The 19,099-nt window shown below is 36.1% G+C and overlaps 1 protein-coding gene across 1 annotated transcript; it reads left to right on the forward strand.

Moving 5' to 3' along the window:
- Positions 1-507: 507 nt before the first annotated feature.
- LOC140165889 (large ribosomal subunit protein uL11-like) lies at positions 508-16,124 on the forward strand. Its single transcript, XM_072189235.1, has 5 exons — positions 508-678; positions 10,906-10,979; positions 12,726-12,906; positions 14,688-14,887; positions 16,005-16,124. The coding sequence occupies exons 1-5, from the start codon at positions 642-644 to the stop codon at positions 16,008-16,010; spliced, it is 498 nt and encodes a 165-aa protein (XP_072045336.1). The 5' UTR covers positions 508-641; the 3' UTR covers positions 16,011-16,124.
- Positions 16,125-19,099: the final 2,975 nt, after the last annotated feature.

Here is a 19,099-nt window from a genome sequence, read left to right on the forward strand (position 1 = left end):
GAATGACTATTAAATTTCACATGACCCCCCCTATCAGGAAAAATAAAATCACATAACCCCCCCTGTTTGTCAAAGTGAAAATCACATAACCCCCCCTACATTTTTCCCGGCCCCCCCTCCCACATTAATAATGAGCGGTCCCTAAACTTGTTCTGTGTCGCCAAAAAGTGCCGGATTGACTACATGTATAGGGCCTACTTCAAGATTTTTTTCCAACTCCATCCCCCCCAATGTCAAAAAGAAATCTACGCCACTGACAAAAGTCAAACCAACCACAAAAATATATTAAAAAGTAGTAGTACCAAGAAAAAAGAAGTAAAACAGAAAGCCCATCAATCAATAAATAAAGTCTAATAAACATACACGATGGTTATTGCCTGGGCCAATTAATTATAGAGGGCATTATATTTAGCCTCATATCTAGCGTCTCCGTACGGTCAAAGTGCATTAACATGGCATTCACAAACATAAACAAAAAATAATAGCCCCTCTGGTTCAACGGAGAGATGAGGATAATCGGCCTTTTCGCAATCCTCTCCTGTGTGGTGCTTGTGCAACTCTTCGGTAGTTCCCAAAATCGGGCTCATCCGACACTTTCACCACATAATTTTGTGCTTTTAAGACAAAACATATAAAGCAAAATGCCTCCCAAATTCGATCCCAACGAGATCAAAATCGGTAAGTTTGGCCTTTTCATGAAATATTGGGGAAAAATTTCCCAATTTAGGATTGGGGATATGGTGGATGACGAGCTGTCGATATAGGAAAGCCATGCATGAACGGCACGAGAAAGAAATTCACGTTTTTTTATTTCATGATTATTAATATTTTATGTATTAAAAATCAAATTGCTTTCAATCAATGGTCTTGTTTAAGGCTGTAGCGTATTTTGAACCAGTCATGACATTGAACATCACTCCATGACTCCCTCCATGGCCATGGTCAACAACAGTGAATGTGAATGTTCAACTGCTCCATCGAGTACAAAATGTAGACCAAAACTAAGCAATGAAAAATAAAATAATGCTCACCATGTACATGTCATCATTCATTTCAATCACATGATCTTGCATGATTATAAATGTAGCTTTCATGTTGAATTGTAAAGGTAGAAGCTAAAAAGTGGTACATCACTGTCTGTACCACTTTTTGCTCTCATTTGATTTCTATTTCTTCACAAAATTAAAAAAATGGGTTTAGTACCGTACCCAAACCTGATTGACATCCTCATCCCCCCACTTTTAACATATTGAAATGACTCAAATGAGGCATTCCAAATCGGTATATTTCTGTAGAAATCATCAAAAAACCGGTACCACATTTGAGACTAATTGAGTACCGTATTTTTCAACAGTTTTTGGTGATATCAGAAATACACCGATTTAGAACTCCTGATTTCAATATGTTTTTGCATGAGAAGATAGGATCTCTCATTTGATATCCATTTATTGCATGAATATCATTAAAGGGGGGTAGCCCTATCAGTTTAGGATATGGATTGTCTTCAAACTTGCGTACGGTATACAATTTCAAATATCTTCCCCTTGACACAATCAAACTTGCCCCATTGCCACTGCAGGATTTTGCAATCGAAGAGCGAAGCTACCGGGAACCAAATTACATGGACTGGCAATGGCGCCACTGCACGACCCCAATTGAAACCAGCCAGTCCACCTAATTAATTATTCATGAGCCCAGCACATGACCAGATTCAGCAGCCATCGGAAAAAGCTGAGGTGATTTATGAATGAAAACAAGCTTTTATGAAGATCCGGAAAGTGCTGATTGATGATTTTCGGAAAATTAAAGATGGCGGGCTGTCACTACAGTTTTCAGAATGGGAATACATGCTACCGAACGGAAGTTATAGCTGTTTGAAAAATGACTTTTTACCAGCATGAAATCACACAAAATTTGTGAGTGTCATAGAAGCTTAAATTTCATCCTTTCGTAACTTGATTTAAAAATTTGTTATGGGGTCAGTCCATGTCGAAACAGATTGAGTGTACACCCACCCTCTTGGATTTTGCTCTCCTTTGGCTCAGGGGTACCTTTCATGGATCCCTAGGTGAGGTCACAAGAAAAAATTCAAATTCCATTTCGATTTTATGAATGGCGGGCAATCAAAGTTTGGCGACCTCGACCAAAATTGTGAATTTAAGGGGTCCAAATGACAAAGTGCTCTCTTTGAGGGGCACTTTCTTCTTAATTTAATCAGTTGTGATCCTCTTTTTTTTGTTGTCACTCACTGGCTGTGTCTGAAATACCTAATGCCAAAAAAGATAGATTTGAATTTCGTTGGGATTTCAGAGGGGTCAAAATCAGCACTTCGTACTGTTCAATCAAATTATCTTGATTTTGAAGGACCCATGATAATGTCACAGTGCACTTATAGGTCCTAATTATGTTCAGAATGGATTAACCATATGCCAATGTCTATGAGCAATTCAAAAAAAGAGAAATTTCTAGACCCCTACAGAATTTTAGGCCACCCCTAAAGTGGTTCAGCCACAAATGGCACTTAAAGTCGGCAAATTTTGACCCCTAATAACTTTAGGTGTACACCAGATATGAATTTCTAGTCTTTTGCATCTGAAAGAATGTAGTTTAATGTTACTAGGAACATAAGATTTGTTTTGTATTTTTGTGTTTTAGTATTAAGTTGACGCTTTCAAAAATAGTCATTTTTGCCTAACATACCATGCATACAGGATACGGTACAAAATGCCAATTTTAGTATGATTTTTTTAAATATTTTTGATCACTTTATAGCCATTTGTATTATTTATCCTGATATTTCAAGTTGCTCTTGAGTCAAGTAATAAGAAAAACTACTTTCTAATCCTCTGTATGGATTTTTAAGGGGTCAAAATGCACTTCCTGGCAACGATGCACATGCAAAGTACAGGTTATGGGGGTCAAATTTTCAGAATGCTCCCAATTATGTCAAGTAATATATCAAATTACTCGTATGGTCATGAGGATTCCAAAAATGTATAGTTTGTTATGTGTCAGACCTTTCAGGAGGGCGCTATGACTAAACATGTTCATAGGTCAACGACCTTTTTGAAAGTATCAAAACACAAAAAATACAAAACAAATCTTATGTTCCTAGTAACATAAGACTACATTCTTTCAGATGCAAAAGACTAGAAATTCATATCTGGTGTACACCTAAAGTTATTAGGTGTCAAAATTTGCAGATTTTAAGCGCCATTTGTGGCTGAACCACTTTAGGGTGGCCTAAAATTCTGTAGGGGGTCTAGAAATTTCTTTTTTGAATTGCTCATAGACATTGGCACATGGTTAATCCATTCTGAACATAATTAGGACCTATAAGTGCACTGTGGCATTATCATGGGTCCTTCAAAATCAAAGATAATTTGATTGAACAGTATGAAGTGCTGATTTTGACCCCTCTGAAATCCCAACGAAATTCAAATCAATCTTTTTGGCATTAGGCATTTCAGACACAGCCAGTAAGTGACCACATTCAAAAAGAGGGTCACAACTGATTTAATTAAGAAGAAACTGCCTCTCAAAGAGAGCGCTTTGTCATTTGGACACCTTAAATTCCCAAGATGGTCAAGGTCGCCAAACTTTGATGGCCCGCCATTCGGAAACGAAATTGAATTTGAATTTTTTTCTTCTGACCTCACCTAGGGGTCCATGAAAGGTACCCCTGAGCCAAAGGAGAGCATAATCCAAGAGGGTGGGTGTACACTCAGTCTGTTTTGACATGGACTGACCCTATGGTAAAGAAGGAATTAGTTTAGCGTAAATGGAAGTTTGTTTCATGCAGTCATGCTCTTGTTTACATTGCTCGGTCGTGCATTTCCTTGTTCGCAAGCAATATTCATGATGTTTTTTTTCATGAAATTCTACCAAAAAGTGCCCAATCTCACGCACGTGATTGGCTGGTTTTGAGCATGTGATAGTCATTAGTTATTTAGTAGTAGGTCGCATGTCATAAGGTGGGCATGCAAAAAGGGTGGAGGTGTTACATTTTTCCGAATAGAGTCGCCAATAAAATACTGTAACTTCGCAACCCCTTGGCCTATTGAGTTGATTGATACATCATTTTATAGCTGAATGATGCCTTTATGGCTGTGTGAAGTTTCATTGAAATAGGAATTCAAATTACAGAATAACAGCAGCTTGAATCTGAAAAATCAGGAGTGGAGGCTCAGGTGGTGGCGGCTCAGGTGGTGGCGGGTAATGTATTAGCATAGGAATATGTAAGATTTCTATAGTGTTGGTTTGAATAAATTATTGTATCTTCATAACCCCTTATCATATGGAGCTGTTCAATGTCTCATTTTGGAGCCAATTACTCAAAGAAACAAGATTTACTTCAAAATTGATCAATTTCATATTCCACATTAGCTTCTCATTACATTTTGTACCACAGGTTGCCTCTAAATGAACAGAAGTCAATGCAATCACGTGCAAAAGCTGCAAAGGTCGATATCTCCTTTAATATTCAATGTATCATGATAATGTATACATTTTCTGAAAGGAAATTGCACAAGGAAACTAATTTTAGCATTTTGAAAATGGTAGGAAGTAGTGTTGGGAAAATATGAATGATTAATTGAAATTTAATTGAAAAATATCAACTTTTTTTATGCACCCTGTATATCGTGAACGCGATTACATAATTTTTTTTTGAAGGGTGAGACTGGTGCATCACTATGTTGTGAACATATCCTGGCACATTGGACAAAATCCAATTTCAGACATTTGTTGTGGGGTATTTTATGTGAAGAATGTCCAATTTGAGAAAAACGCATTTGAAATATCAGATTTACATTGCCGCCTATGCACTAATTAATCATTAATTGGGCAATTATGCCAAACCGAAAAGCATTTGTAACTAAAAATTGGTATGAATAATTAGAGGGTAACATTGCCTACAACATATCAAAAATACTTTTTTTGTCAATTTTGACCATGTAACACAAATTACACCACCTTATGACATGCGACCAGTAGTGCTTTTGCTCATTTGCATAGATGAAATTCGGTTGGCAAGTTTGATTGTGCTTGATGCATCTATGCAGGGTTCCCGTTAAGGTTTTAAAATGTGCGTCCGTAATGACGCAAGTTTGCTGACGAGGTTGCAAAAACTTGCGTCCAGACAGATTTTAAAGCGTCCATCTGAAATTCACGATTATGACGATACACACATACCCCGGGTCTACACCTCATCAAATGTTGATTGTTAAAAAAAAATAAAAGTGCATTTTCGCCGTGATATTCCATCTCCATTCGCTATGATAATTTTTCTCATTTCTGTGTCAGTTTTGGTCCGAAACGTGGTCAAAAACAGGTGCAAAAACATGAGCAAAGTCTGTCAATCTTGAGCAATTTTCGTTCGTACTTTCACTTCCGCGTTTCTATTTTTAAATTAACGTGCTGTTGATGCTACAAAAATTAAAACATGCGCTGCCACAAATAATACGAAAAAGGGTTATCATTTGGATTTTGTCTTTAAAATTGCTTTTATTCATCGTAACAATAATACTAATAAAGGAAACCTAGATTATTTATGAGAAAATAAACTTAAAATATTAAAAATTGAATATTGTCAGGTTGTGATAAATAATTAAGGCCACGCGTTTTGAACTCGCCACCCAAAAATGGTGGTTTTGTTACGCTTTTCCAAATCAAGACTCGTTCAAATTGTTATATCTCTACTTAAACAAAAGGTATTGTAGTGTGTTTGGTGTCATTTTGTAGCTAATTGAGTGCCCTAACAGACCTCTAAAGGAGAATTGTTTATCAGCTAAGATAGTGGAGTTATAGTTGTTTGTGTTCAGAATGGCCGAGGTGGTTGTTGTGGCGGTGGCGGTTGAGGTGGTGGCGGTATGTGCAAAGTCTATGGGAAATAAAGATTTTGTGTGTGCGCATTGAATCAACTGATCATATCTTTGCATCCATATGGGCTACAGACATGGTTAAGAGCTCTTTTGAAAGATTATTAATTCTGCTAATTGTTTTTAATCATTTTGAACACTTTATGATTGGTTTAGTCTATAAAATACAAAATTTTATTCTGTACAAAACTACCCGTTTTCATATTAAACACTGTAGTAAGTGATGCGGATGTCTTCAAAATCTAAAAGTTGCTGTAAATTTTTAATTACTTACCCTATCAATAGTCAAAATATACATTTTCTGAGAGGAAATTTGATGAGGAATCTAAATATGGACTTACTTTTTCTGTATGGGTTAGGGGTAAAATGTTTCAGTTCAAAATATGTTGAATTGTAAAAAAAATTGAACATATTTTGGGACACCCTGTATTCGAGATTACCAAACAGCTGTGATTTTTTTTTTCTTCCATAGTCAGTAGGCTCCCCTAATCTTTAACCAAATCAATGTTGTTTACTTTCAGTTTATAACTGCAAGTTAGTAATAAGCAATGCATTAAGTGACCCATTTTTTATTTGGAATTATTTTATTCCACCCTGTATAACTTCAAGGTCACCCTGTACAATGAGTTGAAATGTGTATATTTAAATTGCTTTTGCCTTCAGCATTCCAAAAATGTATACTTTTGCTAGTTTAGGGTTGATAGTTGTGGAGATATTCTAATTTGAACCTTGATTGTTGTAAAAATTCATAATATTTGTGATGTAACGCTAAGGGTGGCGAGTTCAAAACACACGGCCTTAAGACATGGTCTCAGATTTGAAGCAGGTTTCACTGCCAAAGTGTGTAAAAATTCACTCCAGATTGAAAATAGCTATGTTTAATTTCTAAGGTGTCTTTTCTAGGGTAAAATTGTTTGTAGAACATGATTTTTTTTTCATAACGTGTGCATCGTACATCGTTTTGCTACAAAATATTGATTTGTGGCCGATTTTGCCCGAAAAATGCACTTTTTGGGTGACAAAAATTTTCACATGCCAACTTTGTATACTCATAGAGTCTACAATATACATAGATATGGCCCTTTAAAATGTTAACATATCAGCTGAGGGTACTATTTGATGGATTCAGGTATTTGTTTTGTGATTGACTTAATCATTTGCGTGCCAGAATCATTCAAATATGACATGCCTCGTGACAATTGACATGCCAAAATAAGCTGTTTTCGGCAAAAAAAAATATTTGAAAAATCATAACTCTTGATAGGAAGGTGCTACAGTGATGGTTGACCTACTAGTCTATGCAGTATTGATACCTAACTTTGTTCATTTTAACTAAGGGAAAAACTTGCAAAATATAAAAATGTTTCCCCTACCCCTTAAAATTTTGATGTGTGTAAAAATTCCGCCATTTATAAAAATCGGGATTACAAGAAAACTACAAGAGCTATAGGCTTGAAAAACTAATCAGTTATGCACAGTATAAGTTCCTACTTGGGTATAACATTAATATCTTTCCATTCCTTCTCAATTTTCTTTTCTAATTTTTTTTTAACAATTTGTGACATCTGTAAATTACGTAAAATTTGGCATTTCGAAAAATCGCAACAAAAAAAATATGAGGGCGACATGTTTAAAAAACTAATCAGTTATTCCCATGATACAGTACTACAGGATATAGTACCAAACTTGTGCTAAAATGCATATTTTTTGAGTTCTAATTTTTTTAACAAATTGACTCGCCACCCCATTTTGAGCAAAATCAGGGACAATTAGTACCTGTAATATTGCGCAATCATGTGACCTATATTCAATGTGTGTGCACCAATCAGATGTCAGACTTGCACTACAACATGATGTGAGCCTTGCAGAGCCTTTATAAGTGTGCCAATAGAGTTCAAATATGTTGTGATGATGTTGTCACTTATGGATCTCATATTTTTATTTCCGTCAAAATCATATGCCTCTACTGTAATGCTCATATCAGGAAAACAATGACAGATTTTGCATTTCTGACTTCAGAAAAACTAATCAGTTATTCCCATGATACAGTACTACAGGGATATAGTATCAAACTTGTGCTAAAATGCATATTTTTTAAGTTCTAATTTTTTATCAAATTGACTCGCCACCCCATTTTTGAGCAAAATCGGGAACAATTAGTACCTGTAATATTAGCAATCATGTGACCTATATTCAATGTGTGTGCACCAATCAGATGTCAGACTTGCACTACAACATGATGTGAGCCTTGCAGAGCCTTTATAAGTGTGCCAATAGAGTTCAAATATGTTGTGATGATGTTGTCACTTATGGATCTCATATTTTTATGTCCGTCAAAAGCATATGCCTCTACTGTAATGCTCATATCAGGAAAACAATGACAGATTGTGCATTTCTGACTTCAGAAATGAATTCTGCACAAAATTTCAGTCTAGAAAACATATTTAAAACAATATTTTTTGAAACTTTATATTTTGCCATTTTTGGCAGTTAAACCTGCTTCAAATCTGAAACCGTGTCTTAAATAAACACCGCACGTTAGCGGCACGTGCTTGCTTGTAAGGCTAATGAAAGTTGATCCCCAGTTTCCCGTTACATAGTTTTTCATGACTGGGTAGGTGACTGTTTCATTATTCATTATTCATTATTTTCAAACTTTCGTTATCGGTGCAAAGTTAATTACGGAATGCTATGTTTTGAGGCCCAAATAAAATAATAAAGTATAGTTAGTAATGACCATGCTTCACTTCAAAACAAATTTTAATTAAGCACATCTTCTTTGGAATCTTCAAATTAACCTATAGGTTGTGCAACATATGAAAGCACCAGAAGTCCATGATAGTCTTTGGAGAACCACTTTTCCATATAAATACACGGTGTCTGTGTGTTCTATTGCACACTACTTTTTACAAACCAAACTTACTCTCCACAAGCACATCTTTGGAAGCAATATTTATACGGAAATTAGTTTGTCTACTTGCACAAACTGGAGGTTGCTGGTAAAAATCATCACAAAACAACCATGCAAGAAATTGACAAATAAATCATTTTATTTATAAGTTTATTTTATTAAATACATAAATATTTGTAAGAAAAGCAGAATAAATTTGACTTCAAATTTTGTTTATTTTATTTATTTTGATGTTGTCTATATATAGCGCTACATAGTGCACGGTAGAAATGCTTTCATATTTGTTCATACGCTGGTTCCCTTGAACTTGGCTGCCTCTCTTTGTGTTCGGTCTATCCATTTAGTGGTAGGAGAAACTTAGATGCAGGGAATTCCTAGTCTCCAGTAAATGCGCCCTACGATATCGCCATTTTACCACGTAGTTTAACCCAGCGTTTGCAAAGACTATTCGGGCCCGTCAGGGTCGGCGTAAAAGTGCTTAAAATACGTGTCGGACGTGAAAGATGACATTAAAACTATCCTTTTTTCTTAAAAACTTGAAAAATGTGAAATAATGAAATAATGGAAAATAATGAAATATTTGATCGGCATTTTTTCTGACCGAGTCGGGTAACGGGAAACTGGGAGTCAACTTTCATTAGCCTAAACAACAGCTGAACAGCGATCGTTCGGAAAGCATGCAAAAAGTGCACGATTTCCTGACGTTGCATTTACAAATATTGCAGAATTTACTTCAATTCTCAGCAGGTGGGTCAAAATTTTGGGGCTTTTATTATCTTAAAAATATAAAAGAATAAAATTTCTTATTTTATCATCAATTAATGATAAAATTTGAAGTTTTGTCTGCGTCCAAATGCATGTGACATGGACGCAAAATACTTGATTAGCCATGTGAATTTGCGTCCAAATTTGTAAAATACGCGTCTGGACGCAATGACGCACACTTACGGGAAGCCTGCATCTATGTGAGAAAAGGAATACATTTTCAGCGTAAAAGTGGATAATTAGCAAAATTTGCAAGCCAATACATTGGTACGTGTGAATTGCATTATGGTCCAGCATCCAGAAACAACACTCCTGTCGAGTCAGGCGGATGTGAGTTCATAAGGGCAATGTCTGGGATTATGGGTCACAATCGATGGGGAGAGATGAGGTCCGACCGAGTCTCCTACACAGGTTACGCTCCCTGTGGAGGGGCGGAACCAAACTGGCTGATGTGGAGACTAAGCCAGTTGGCGTCGGTCTGATACTCGTCTATCCTCGTCTTTGACCATGCCCAGATCTGGCTGGTCAGGAAGATATTTAATATCCCGAATTAAATATGCCTACCAGTTCCATCGTATAACCGATTTGCTAGAGAATATTTGTTGCCATGTTTAATAAATTTGTATTTATCGTATAATAAAATGTGGCCAAATGTATATTACCATACCACTACGCCCATTCTTGTGACAAAATATCTCATTCTTTTTATTTTAATTTGACCCTGATATATTTCCTTTTAGTTTTGTGTATTATCATCATGTAGGCCTACATTTCACACTTTTCTTTTATTTTATGAATTGTTTTTTAAATGAAAAAAATGATTTTTTAAATTTTATTTCTAATTAATAAGTTAATTAATTTTGTAGGGGGGGGGCATGCATGTTCCTCATATCATGCTTGACAAGATATGGCCTTACTTTTTGTTAAGCGTATATTATTAGAGCGCCCTCTCTTATTTTGGACCTACATCAGTTTGTGCAAATAATTGGTATGGGAATAAAACGGCTCTTATTCACAGATTCATTCTTTCCTACCCAGAATGTTGAAGGTGGTATACCACTATTAGACTGATTTTCATGATTTCTCAGAAAATACATCAAATTGTATCAACAAATTTCAGGATGGTAATGAGAAAAATATAATCTATTAATAGGGATGCCCACTGTCAATACAGTTGCCGCTAGAACGGTTTCCCATTTACTGTATGCGTGCACTCGCCCACGTATTGTCTATGAAAAAACACATCAATGCAGGAAATTCCAGGCCTGTACAGGATGTTAAGAAAGTCATACAATGCTGAAAATTGTAAAATGTTTAAGATTCCTAAATTGTTTGTTCTCCTAAATGCAGTGTTCCTGCGTGCTGTTGGTGGTGAAGTAGGTGCTACATCAACTCTCGCTCCCAAAATTGGTCCTCTGGGTCTGGTAAGTATTCATGCTATGCAGATACACACGCACACCAACCCCTGTGAGCAACCCAGGGCTTATTTTCGAGGAGAATCATAGCATCAATTCTCGTAATGATTCTCGTAAGATTCAGAACTTTGCGAGAATCAACTTCCCGCGTTGTGTCATACAGTAAGTGTAGCGACTATGATGGATTTTGATTCTCGCAAACCAAGACGAATTCGAACACTGCAACCTGGGACACTCATTGCTAACCAGGGACAAACACACAGTTAAAGTAATTAAACTAACTGAGACTTTGTGCAGATTTTTTTCTCACATAGAAAACAAAAACCAAATCCACCTTGGAATCGGGGACCTCTAGGGTCAGAATGTTATTCCATTGTATAGAAATCAATCTGCTCAAATGTGGGTGGGGGAGGGTGCACTGTTTTTCCTGGCCATTGCGGGACATTTTCCCCCATACCAACACTGTTTGTCCGACACGCTTTCTACAGCGTGGGGGTTGGGAATTCTGAAAATCTGTAAAAAGGGTGGGGGTTAAAATTTTGCTGTATAAAGAGTGGGATTCTAAAAAGCGTGGGAGCAATATATAAAGCGTGTGGGTTACGATACCAATTGAAAAAAATATAATATAATAAAGTAATTTGATGATCCGTTGAAAACATTCATATTTTCTTCATAAATCTCGAAAGAAAATGTCATAAATTAATTTGCTGATGTTTTCGATTCATACGATGTCACCCATAGTAGAATCGAGCGCCGTGAATTTTATGAATGAATATAATTTTCAGCCTCGTCACCAGCTGCTTTGGCCCGCTCGCTGCACACTAGAAGTGGGGCGATCGGAACCACAGCGCCTGTGTAGAGACTGATTTATCGGAAATTCGGAACTGATTCAGGATATCAGCCATGTGCAGAAGTTCACGCGTGTTGTTGTCATCTGATGAATAAAGCGAAATTGATGTTGAAAATGGCTTCGAAAAAAGCGACGCACAGTTCGTTCAGGGACCTTTTGAGCGTGAGTAATTGTGCCAATATAATGTTGCAAATGTTTCAGATAATGAATAAAATCATGAGTGTTTGTTAGATGAGGATAAATTCTGCATCAATTCGGACTCTGAAATGGACAATGGCGGGTGCAGATTGTGAGAACCCGGAAGTGACTATGTTGGTATGTACGGTAATTGCGGTAGCGACGAAGCTTCGAATTTGACAACTACAATGTTGAAAGCTTTGGTCACAAAAGGGTGGGGGTTCAATTTTTGGAAAAAAGGGTGTATACCTAAAAAGCGTGGCGGAAAAATAAAAAGGGTGGGGGTTTGACCCCCTGACAAACAGTGACCAAACAGACTTTGTTGTTGTCCCCGGTTTTCACCCTTTCACAGCATAACCCCTATAAACAATATAATTTAGCAAACAATAAAAAATAAGCACCCACCAAAAATAACTTGTAAGTGCCCTGGGAGGTTAATAGTACGCGGATTTAGGGTTTCTCTACCGGAAGTCTATTTGTGCCGAAATTCCTTCCCACAATGCAATAAGCGTTTTGCATAACAATACAGTTCGGAGGTTAATCCATCTCCTTTGTTATACAATATGCATATTGCATTGTGGGAAGGAATTTCGGCACAAATTGACTTCCGGTAGTGAAACCCTAAATCCGCGTATGGAACAAATGGTACTCCAAATCTATGCACATGGCATGAATTATAGAAACAAGTATACCCATTTATGCTAACACTCTTTCTTTCCTCCCAACAGTCTCCCAAAAAGGTTGGTGATGATATCGCCAAGGCAACCCAAGATTGGAAGGGTCTGAAGATTACCGTCCAATTGACCATTCAGAACCGTCAGGCTAAAGTATCTGTCGTGCCTAGTGCGTCGTCCATGATCATCAAAGCCCTGAAGGAACCACCACGTGACCGCAAGAAGGTCAAGCACGGTAAGCTTACACTTGCTTGCAGAGAAAATGACACATAGTTACTGCTGGTCTTCTTGGCCGTCTTGAATAAAACTATATGCATAGATTGTCATGATTCACACTCGATGCTATGAATCTCGACACCTGCACTTGCAATACTTATTAAAGGAGGATTTCGTGATCCTAGCATCCTCTTTTTATGACATTTTTCAGTAGATATTCACAAAATAAGCCTATTCCCAAAATTTCAGTTGATTCCGATTTTACGTTTGCGAGTTATGCATGGTTATGTGTATAACACTGCTCCATAGGCCACTGTGTGTAATTTCGTTCTGGTATACCAGAACGAAATTCAAATTTGACGATATTTTTGCTAAACGAATTAATCTGCAAGACATTTTTGGTACATTATAAACATTATGTAGCCAGAGGTTTCCAGTGGTATAAAAATCAGAACTTTTGTTGAAAAATGTGGGGGGGGGGACGAGGTTGTGGATCACGAAATGCTCTTTTAGTTTTAAGCTGATAATGTTGTCAAAAGAAGGACCATTTAATTCTTGAAAATTGGCAGATGGTCATGTTTTTGAGGTGGGACCCAATTGTGTCACATCTTGCAATTTGTCAAAAATCAACTCCCATTTTTGTATTTCTGATTATATTTCAAAAAGTTTTCACCCAAACTATGTAAAAGTATACATTTTTAGAAAGCGTATATTGTCAGGATTGCAAATCTGTAAAGTTTGAGTGGATATACAGGGTGTGCCAAAAAATATACAGGGTGATTCTACTAAAAAATACCTAAAAAATTACATTTCTTTACCACTCCAATATTTCTACATAGTATTTTAAATTGGAAAATGAACTTGATATTTGGAATGTACACAATTAGTCCTTTCATAGTTTGCGCTATATTTGTTAAGCCCATTGTGTTATACAGGGTGTGGAAAAAGTTGTATTTTAAATTGTTAAATTTAATGTAAAGTGCCAATAATTGTAGCAAATGCGCTTTAAATTTGCAAAATATATTCAAAATAGTTTAAAGAATTGCTATAATATCACATTTAAATAGCCTATTTCCATATAGGGTGTTCCAAAAATCAATATACAGTGAATAATTTGTAACAATGGTACATGTACATGTAGGCATATACAAATGTACACGCACAATTAGCCTACATCAATAAACTATTTAACAATAACCAGAGATCAATATGTCATCAGATTTAATCCTTTGACTGTAATAAACTCCTTTGAGAAGATTTATTTCATAGATATTTCAAAGATAAAACAATTTCAAAGATCTATTTATGATAGATGAAATTTATTTTCATTCCCTTTTTCATGCATGCAAAAAAATTGTATTGCATGACACACATTCCACTGCATTAATTAAAAGTTTGTTAAATCCTTAATTACCGGTACTAAAGTTTATTAAGATTAACTTGGCAATTATAAATAGAAAGTTAAAAAATAAGCAAATGCTAATTATGCAAATGCATTTTTACTTCTACTAGGCAACAAAGTGCATATAAATTCTATTAATAATGAACACCAACTTCCCATTGGAATTACACAGAGCTCCTCCGCTTCCTGCGCCTCCACTTCCTGCTCCACCCCTGACCAATTAACTTAATTACACTGTTGTAATTAATTAATACATTTGTTCAACTGTATTTGTTATTATTTCATTAAATTAAACTTGCTGTTGAAAGTTTTCAATAATCATCTTTGAATCAACACTTTTGGTCATAGTTAAGGGAGCAGCTTAATATCATTTAAGCATGTTTATGCTTATTTTACAGTACAACACAATGGCAACGTATCGTTAGATGAGATCATCACCATTGCCCGCACCATGCGTGAGCGATCCTTGGCTCGTGACCTAGCCGGTACTGTCAAGGAGATCTTGGGAACTGCCCAGTCTGTCGGCTGCACTGTGGAAGGATCTCATCCTCATGACGTCATTGAGTCCATTAATGATGGAGAAACAGAGATTCCAGAAGTAAGTTGCTTGATTTGATATGAAACATGAAACTTGTTTCTAAATTTGCGAATTTCAAATTTATTTCTAGACTTAAATTAATACACTTAAGGGCTGGGGTATGAGCGTTGGACAGTATTTATTGTGGGACATTAGAGCACATCAGACATATCGAATTGCATTCTGAATACGAAGAATGTCATTCTGATATCAAATAATTTTGATTTTTGAAATTCGCAATTTAATACACATTTTATGGCAAATCATTAAAATTGATATTTTTGATATTTAACAGTACTTGAAGTAAACTTTATAAATCTGATGATTTATACTTAAAGTGTATGTAGGTGGGTTGAAAAGCCGACGATCAATTGAAAATTTTGACCTTTCAGTATTGAAGATATGGATTTTTTTTCCCAAAACACCAAAAAAATTAGGTCTTTTTGGGAAAAAAATCCATATCTTCAATATGAAAGGTCAAAATTTTCAATTGACCGTCGGCTTTTCCTCCCTGCTACATACACTTTAAGAATATGTCATTAGATTTATATAATTTACCGAGGACTGTTATATATCAAAATTTGAAAAATATCAAATTTTATAATTTGTCATAAAATTTGTATTATATTGTGATTTTCAAAAATGAAAATTATTTGATATCAGAAAGACATGCTTCAGTATTCAGAATGCAATTCGACAGGTCTGAGGTGCTCTCATGTCCCACAAAAAATACTGTCTAAAGCATAATAAACGCTCATTTTAGATCCCTTAAAGTAAAATGAACAGTTTTGCAGAGTTAAAAAAAAGTGTGCAAAAGTCAATGCAAACATTTCCAGCACTGTGAAAGTGGCAATTTTTGCATGTGTAATTTAACATGGGACTGCTTTTAGGTTTCTGAATTCAGCAACTTGCACCAACGTTTTCTTTCATATCAAAACTACAAGGCTTCTAACTGAAAAGTATTTTCATGATTCTTTCATTAGTACTCTTGTTCTTAGTGTTAAGACTTGATGAAATATAAATATGTTGGAATTGGGTATTCAAAAAAAGTGAAAGTTGGTAGGTTTTCCATCTATAACTTTCAAATGTTTTGAGTTATTTCTAAATCTATCTTTCTGTTTCTTGTTGTCCCTTGCAGGAGTAAACCAACCTTACACCTGACTGCTCAGTCGTTGATGGGAATGATTTGTTGGAGGTGAAAATAATACTCTGCTGATTGGATAAGCTGAATCACTACAAAATGCTCATAAAAAAAGAGTAATAAAACCAGAAATGAGGACACAATAATTATATTCTTAATCCAATGACAGACTTTTAATGTAACAATTTGAACAAGTGAAACACTTCAGCTTATCGTAAGATCAAAGAAAGCAGAAAAGAAGAGGAAATAAAACAAGTTTAAAACAAACAAAAAAATAGTTTCCTTTTATCATTTGATATGACTACATGTGTGTGTATTGTACTCAAGCGGAATCGATTTTACTTGTTTGGCTTATAATTGGCAAAAATTATTTGTTTTTTATTTTACGCATCAATAAAGTCCTAACTTGCGCTTGTATAAATTCACTTACGCGCCGCCGCGTGACAGTCACGCATTCCGCAACTAGCGTAAATCTATGCCCAACTGCATGCATGCCATTCTATATCAATCTGCAAAGTTACGAGTCATTTTGCCAATTATAAGCCGATCGAAGTATACTAGTGTTTGTAACATGATTGGCACACTTAGGTTATGACCTATCACCTATTCCAAAATATTCCTCGGGTCTCAAGGATTCATAAAATGTATAGTTTGACCCACCTATGACTACTCACTCTGGAGTTATTGGCAAAAGGTTGAAATTCGGGCTCCACAGGGGTCAAACACAGAAAAGTGATCAAATTTTGATGAAAATGGTCTCAAAATATGTGTAATATTGATAATTCAGAAAAGAAATAGTTCGCACTAGCTACATGTTTCGTTTCTATGGTAACACAGCAAAAGGAGTTTAGTTACTGTACATTGAGTCATGAAGTATATAGTGAAAACTATTCTTTTCTGAATTACTAGTGCACCTGCGGCTGTGAAAGCCCAGATGCTGTGAGAGCACTGGCATGATAGCGATACTGTTTGACCCCAGATGACCTTTGAACTCGGATGACCTTGGTGCAATTTTTTTCATGCTCCCCTCAGTCATCTGAAGGATTCCACCTATCAAGTTTAAGCCCAATAGGGCAAAGTGTCAATTTAGCCCCTACATGACCTTTGACCTCGGTTGACCTCAATTTTGTTTCGCGCATATATTTCCCTCGTATCAAGGATTGCACCCACCAAGTTTGAACCCGATAGGACAAAGTTTGAAATCCATGACCTTTGACCTTTGACCTCGGATGACCTCCATATAATGTTTTTCATGCTCCCCTCATACGAAGGTTTCAACCCACCAAGTTTGAGCCCGATCGGACAAAGTTTGAAATTTGACCCCTCCGTAATGACCTTTGACCTCGGGTGACCTCGATTTTATTTCGCGCATTATATTCCCCTCCTATCAAGGATTCCACCCACTAAGTTTGGGCCCGATCGGACAAAGTTTGAAATTTTGACCTTTGACCTTGACCTCCGATGACCTTCAAAACCATATGGCCAACATGCTTTTCCCAATACCTATCTATATCCGAAATTTCAGCGCGATACGTCGAAGCACGGCGAAACGCATAGCCGGACAGACAGATAGACAGACAGATAGACAGATAGAGACCGCTTATTATTTTATTAGTATAGATTTTAACAAGACAACATTTTGAGACCATTATCAAAATCTGATATATTTGGTGCTTCACCTTTATTTCAACCTTGACATTTTCGCTCCAGACTGATTGGTCGTAGGTTGGACAAACTATATATTTTTTGAGACCTGAGGAATATTTTGGTATAGCTTTTATAGTACATTGCACTATGTGGTGATTTTTAAGTTAGCATTTTGTCTAACTTTCGTTTATAGGGCTTCATCGAACTTTTGGGTTGTTCCCTAAGTAGAACCAATGATTTTGTCATGCTTCCATCTCAAATGATGAAACTAGAATTGGTACCATTATTTCTATGCCCCTAAGCTTCCTACAAGGGCTCAAAGGTGATAATGTGGCCAAAATGTAAAATTTGTTCTACCATGTTGTAATATACTTCAAATTGTTCCTCATTGCCAGGAATACAGTCACCTACCTGGACAACCGATTCTTTAGAAATGCTTAGTCGCGCTAAAAGTCGATCGATACATGTTAAAATCAGCACAATTCAGAGATACACCTTTTTGCTATGAAATTAATTTTTTCGGTCAAATATAAAGCAATATTTTTTTTTTCTTCAGTAATGTCAGTTAAAAACTTTTTTTATAAAATCCTGGTGTTAAAATTAAGCATCAAATTGTATCTTTTAGTGTGATATTTTTGATTTTTATAGGCCTTGAGTTCGCCTGCGAGCTTTTTACGGAATTGATTTTTAGCGTCTCAAACTAATATAGTTTGCTAAAGAAAGATATTTCCCACCTCTGTAAAGCACATCGTGTGGGTCTATATATTATAGTTTTGTCAGAATTTCCGTTTTTATTTTACCCTTTTTCCCTTCATGCTCTGAAAATGTCAAACTCGGTGCTTTTATATCTCGTGCATGCGCAACCAGCAGAAATAGTCGATATTTTCATTGTTGTCATCCAGGGCAATTTTCCATTGAAAAGCAAAGATCATGAAGATTGCCCGACTAGCGATTTGGTAGCCCAAATCCCCAATTGGTAAATGAGGTGAATTTTAAAATTTGCTCCGTGACAGCCTGCAATTTCAATTTATATGCATTCCATGATTATGAAAACCATTTTGTCTGTCTGTGTGTTTGTTTACCTAGGTTAGTCCGTATTAAGAGACGCACGCTTGAGGTTCATGAAAATCCACGGTCCAAACCTAGAAAAATTAGCGTGTTATTATAGGGGATTTTAATCTTCTGTCCCTCCTATCTCCATGTGAATTTTGTATGACCTACCCCCCATCGCGGGTTAACATTTTCATTACACCCTTCAGACTTGTGTTCGGGTTTCTGTAGAGATTCATCAGTGTTCGGGTTTGTTTTTAATTTGACATGTAGGCCTATATATAGGCCTAACCATATTTGTCATAATTAAGCGCTATACCTAAATGTATAGCTATGCTATATATTATTATGTAATATCATGTACATGTAGGCCTATAGGGTGGGGTGGGTGCAGA

This window comes from Amphiura filiformis, chromosome 12 (assembly GCF_039555335.1).
Source record: "Amphiura filiformis chromosome 12, Afil_fr2py, whole genome shotgun sequence".
Classification (NCBI taxonomy): domain Eukaryota; kingdom Metazoa; phylum Echinodermata; class Ophiuroidea; order Amphilepidida; family Amphiuridae; genus Amphiura; species Amphiura filiformis.

Coding starts and splice junctions, on each gene's coding strand:
- LOC140165889 (XM_072189235.1), top strand. CDS start 642: ATGCCTCCCAAATTCGATCCCAACGAGATCAAAATCG. Junction 679..10,905: donor TCCCAACGAGATCAAAATCG/GTAAGTTTGGCC, acceptor TCCTAAATGCAG/TGTTCCTGCGTGCTGTTGGT. Junction 10,980..12,725: donor AAATTGGTCCTCTGGGTCTG/GTAAGTATTCAT, acceptor TCCTCCCAACAG/TCTCCCAAAAAGGTTGGTGA.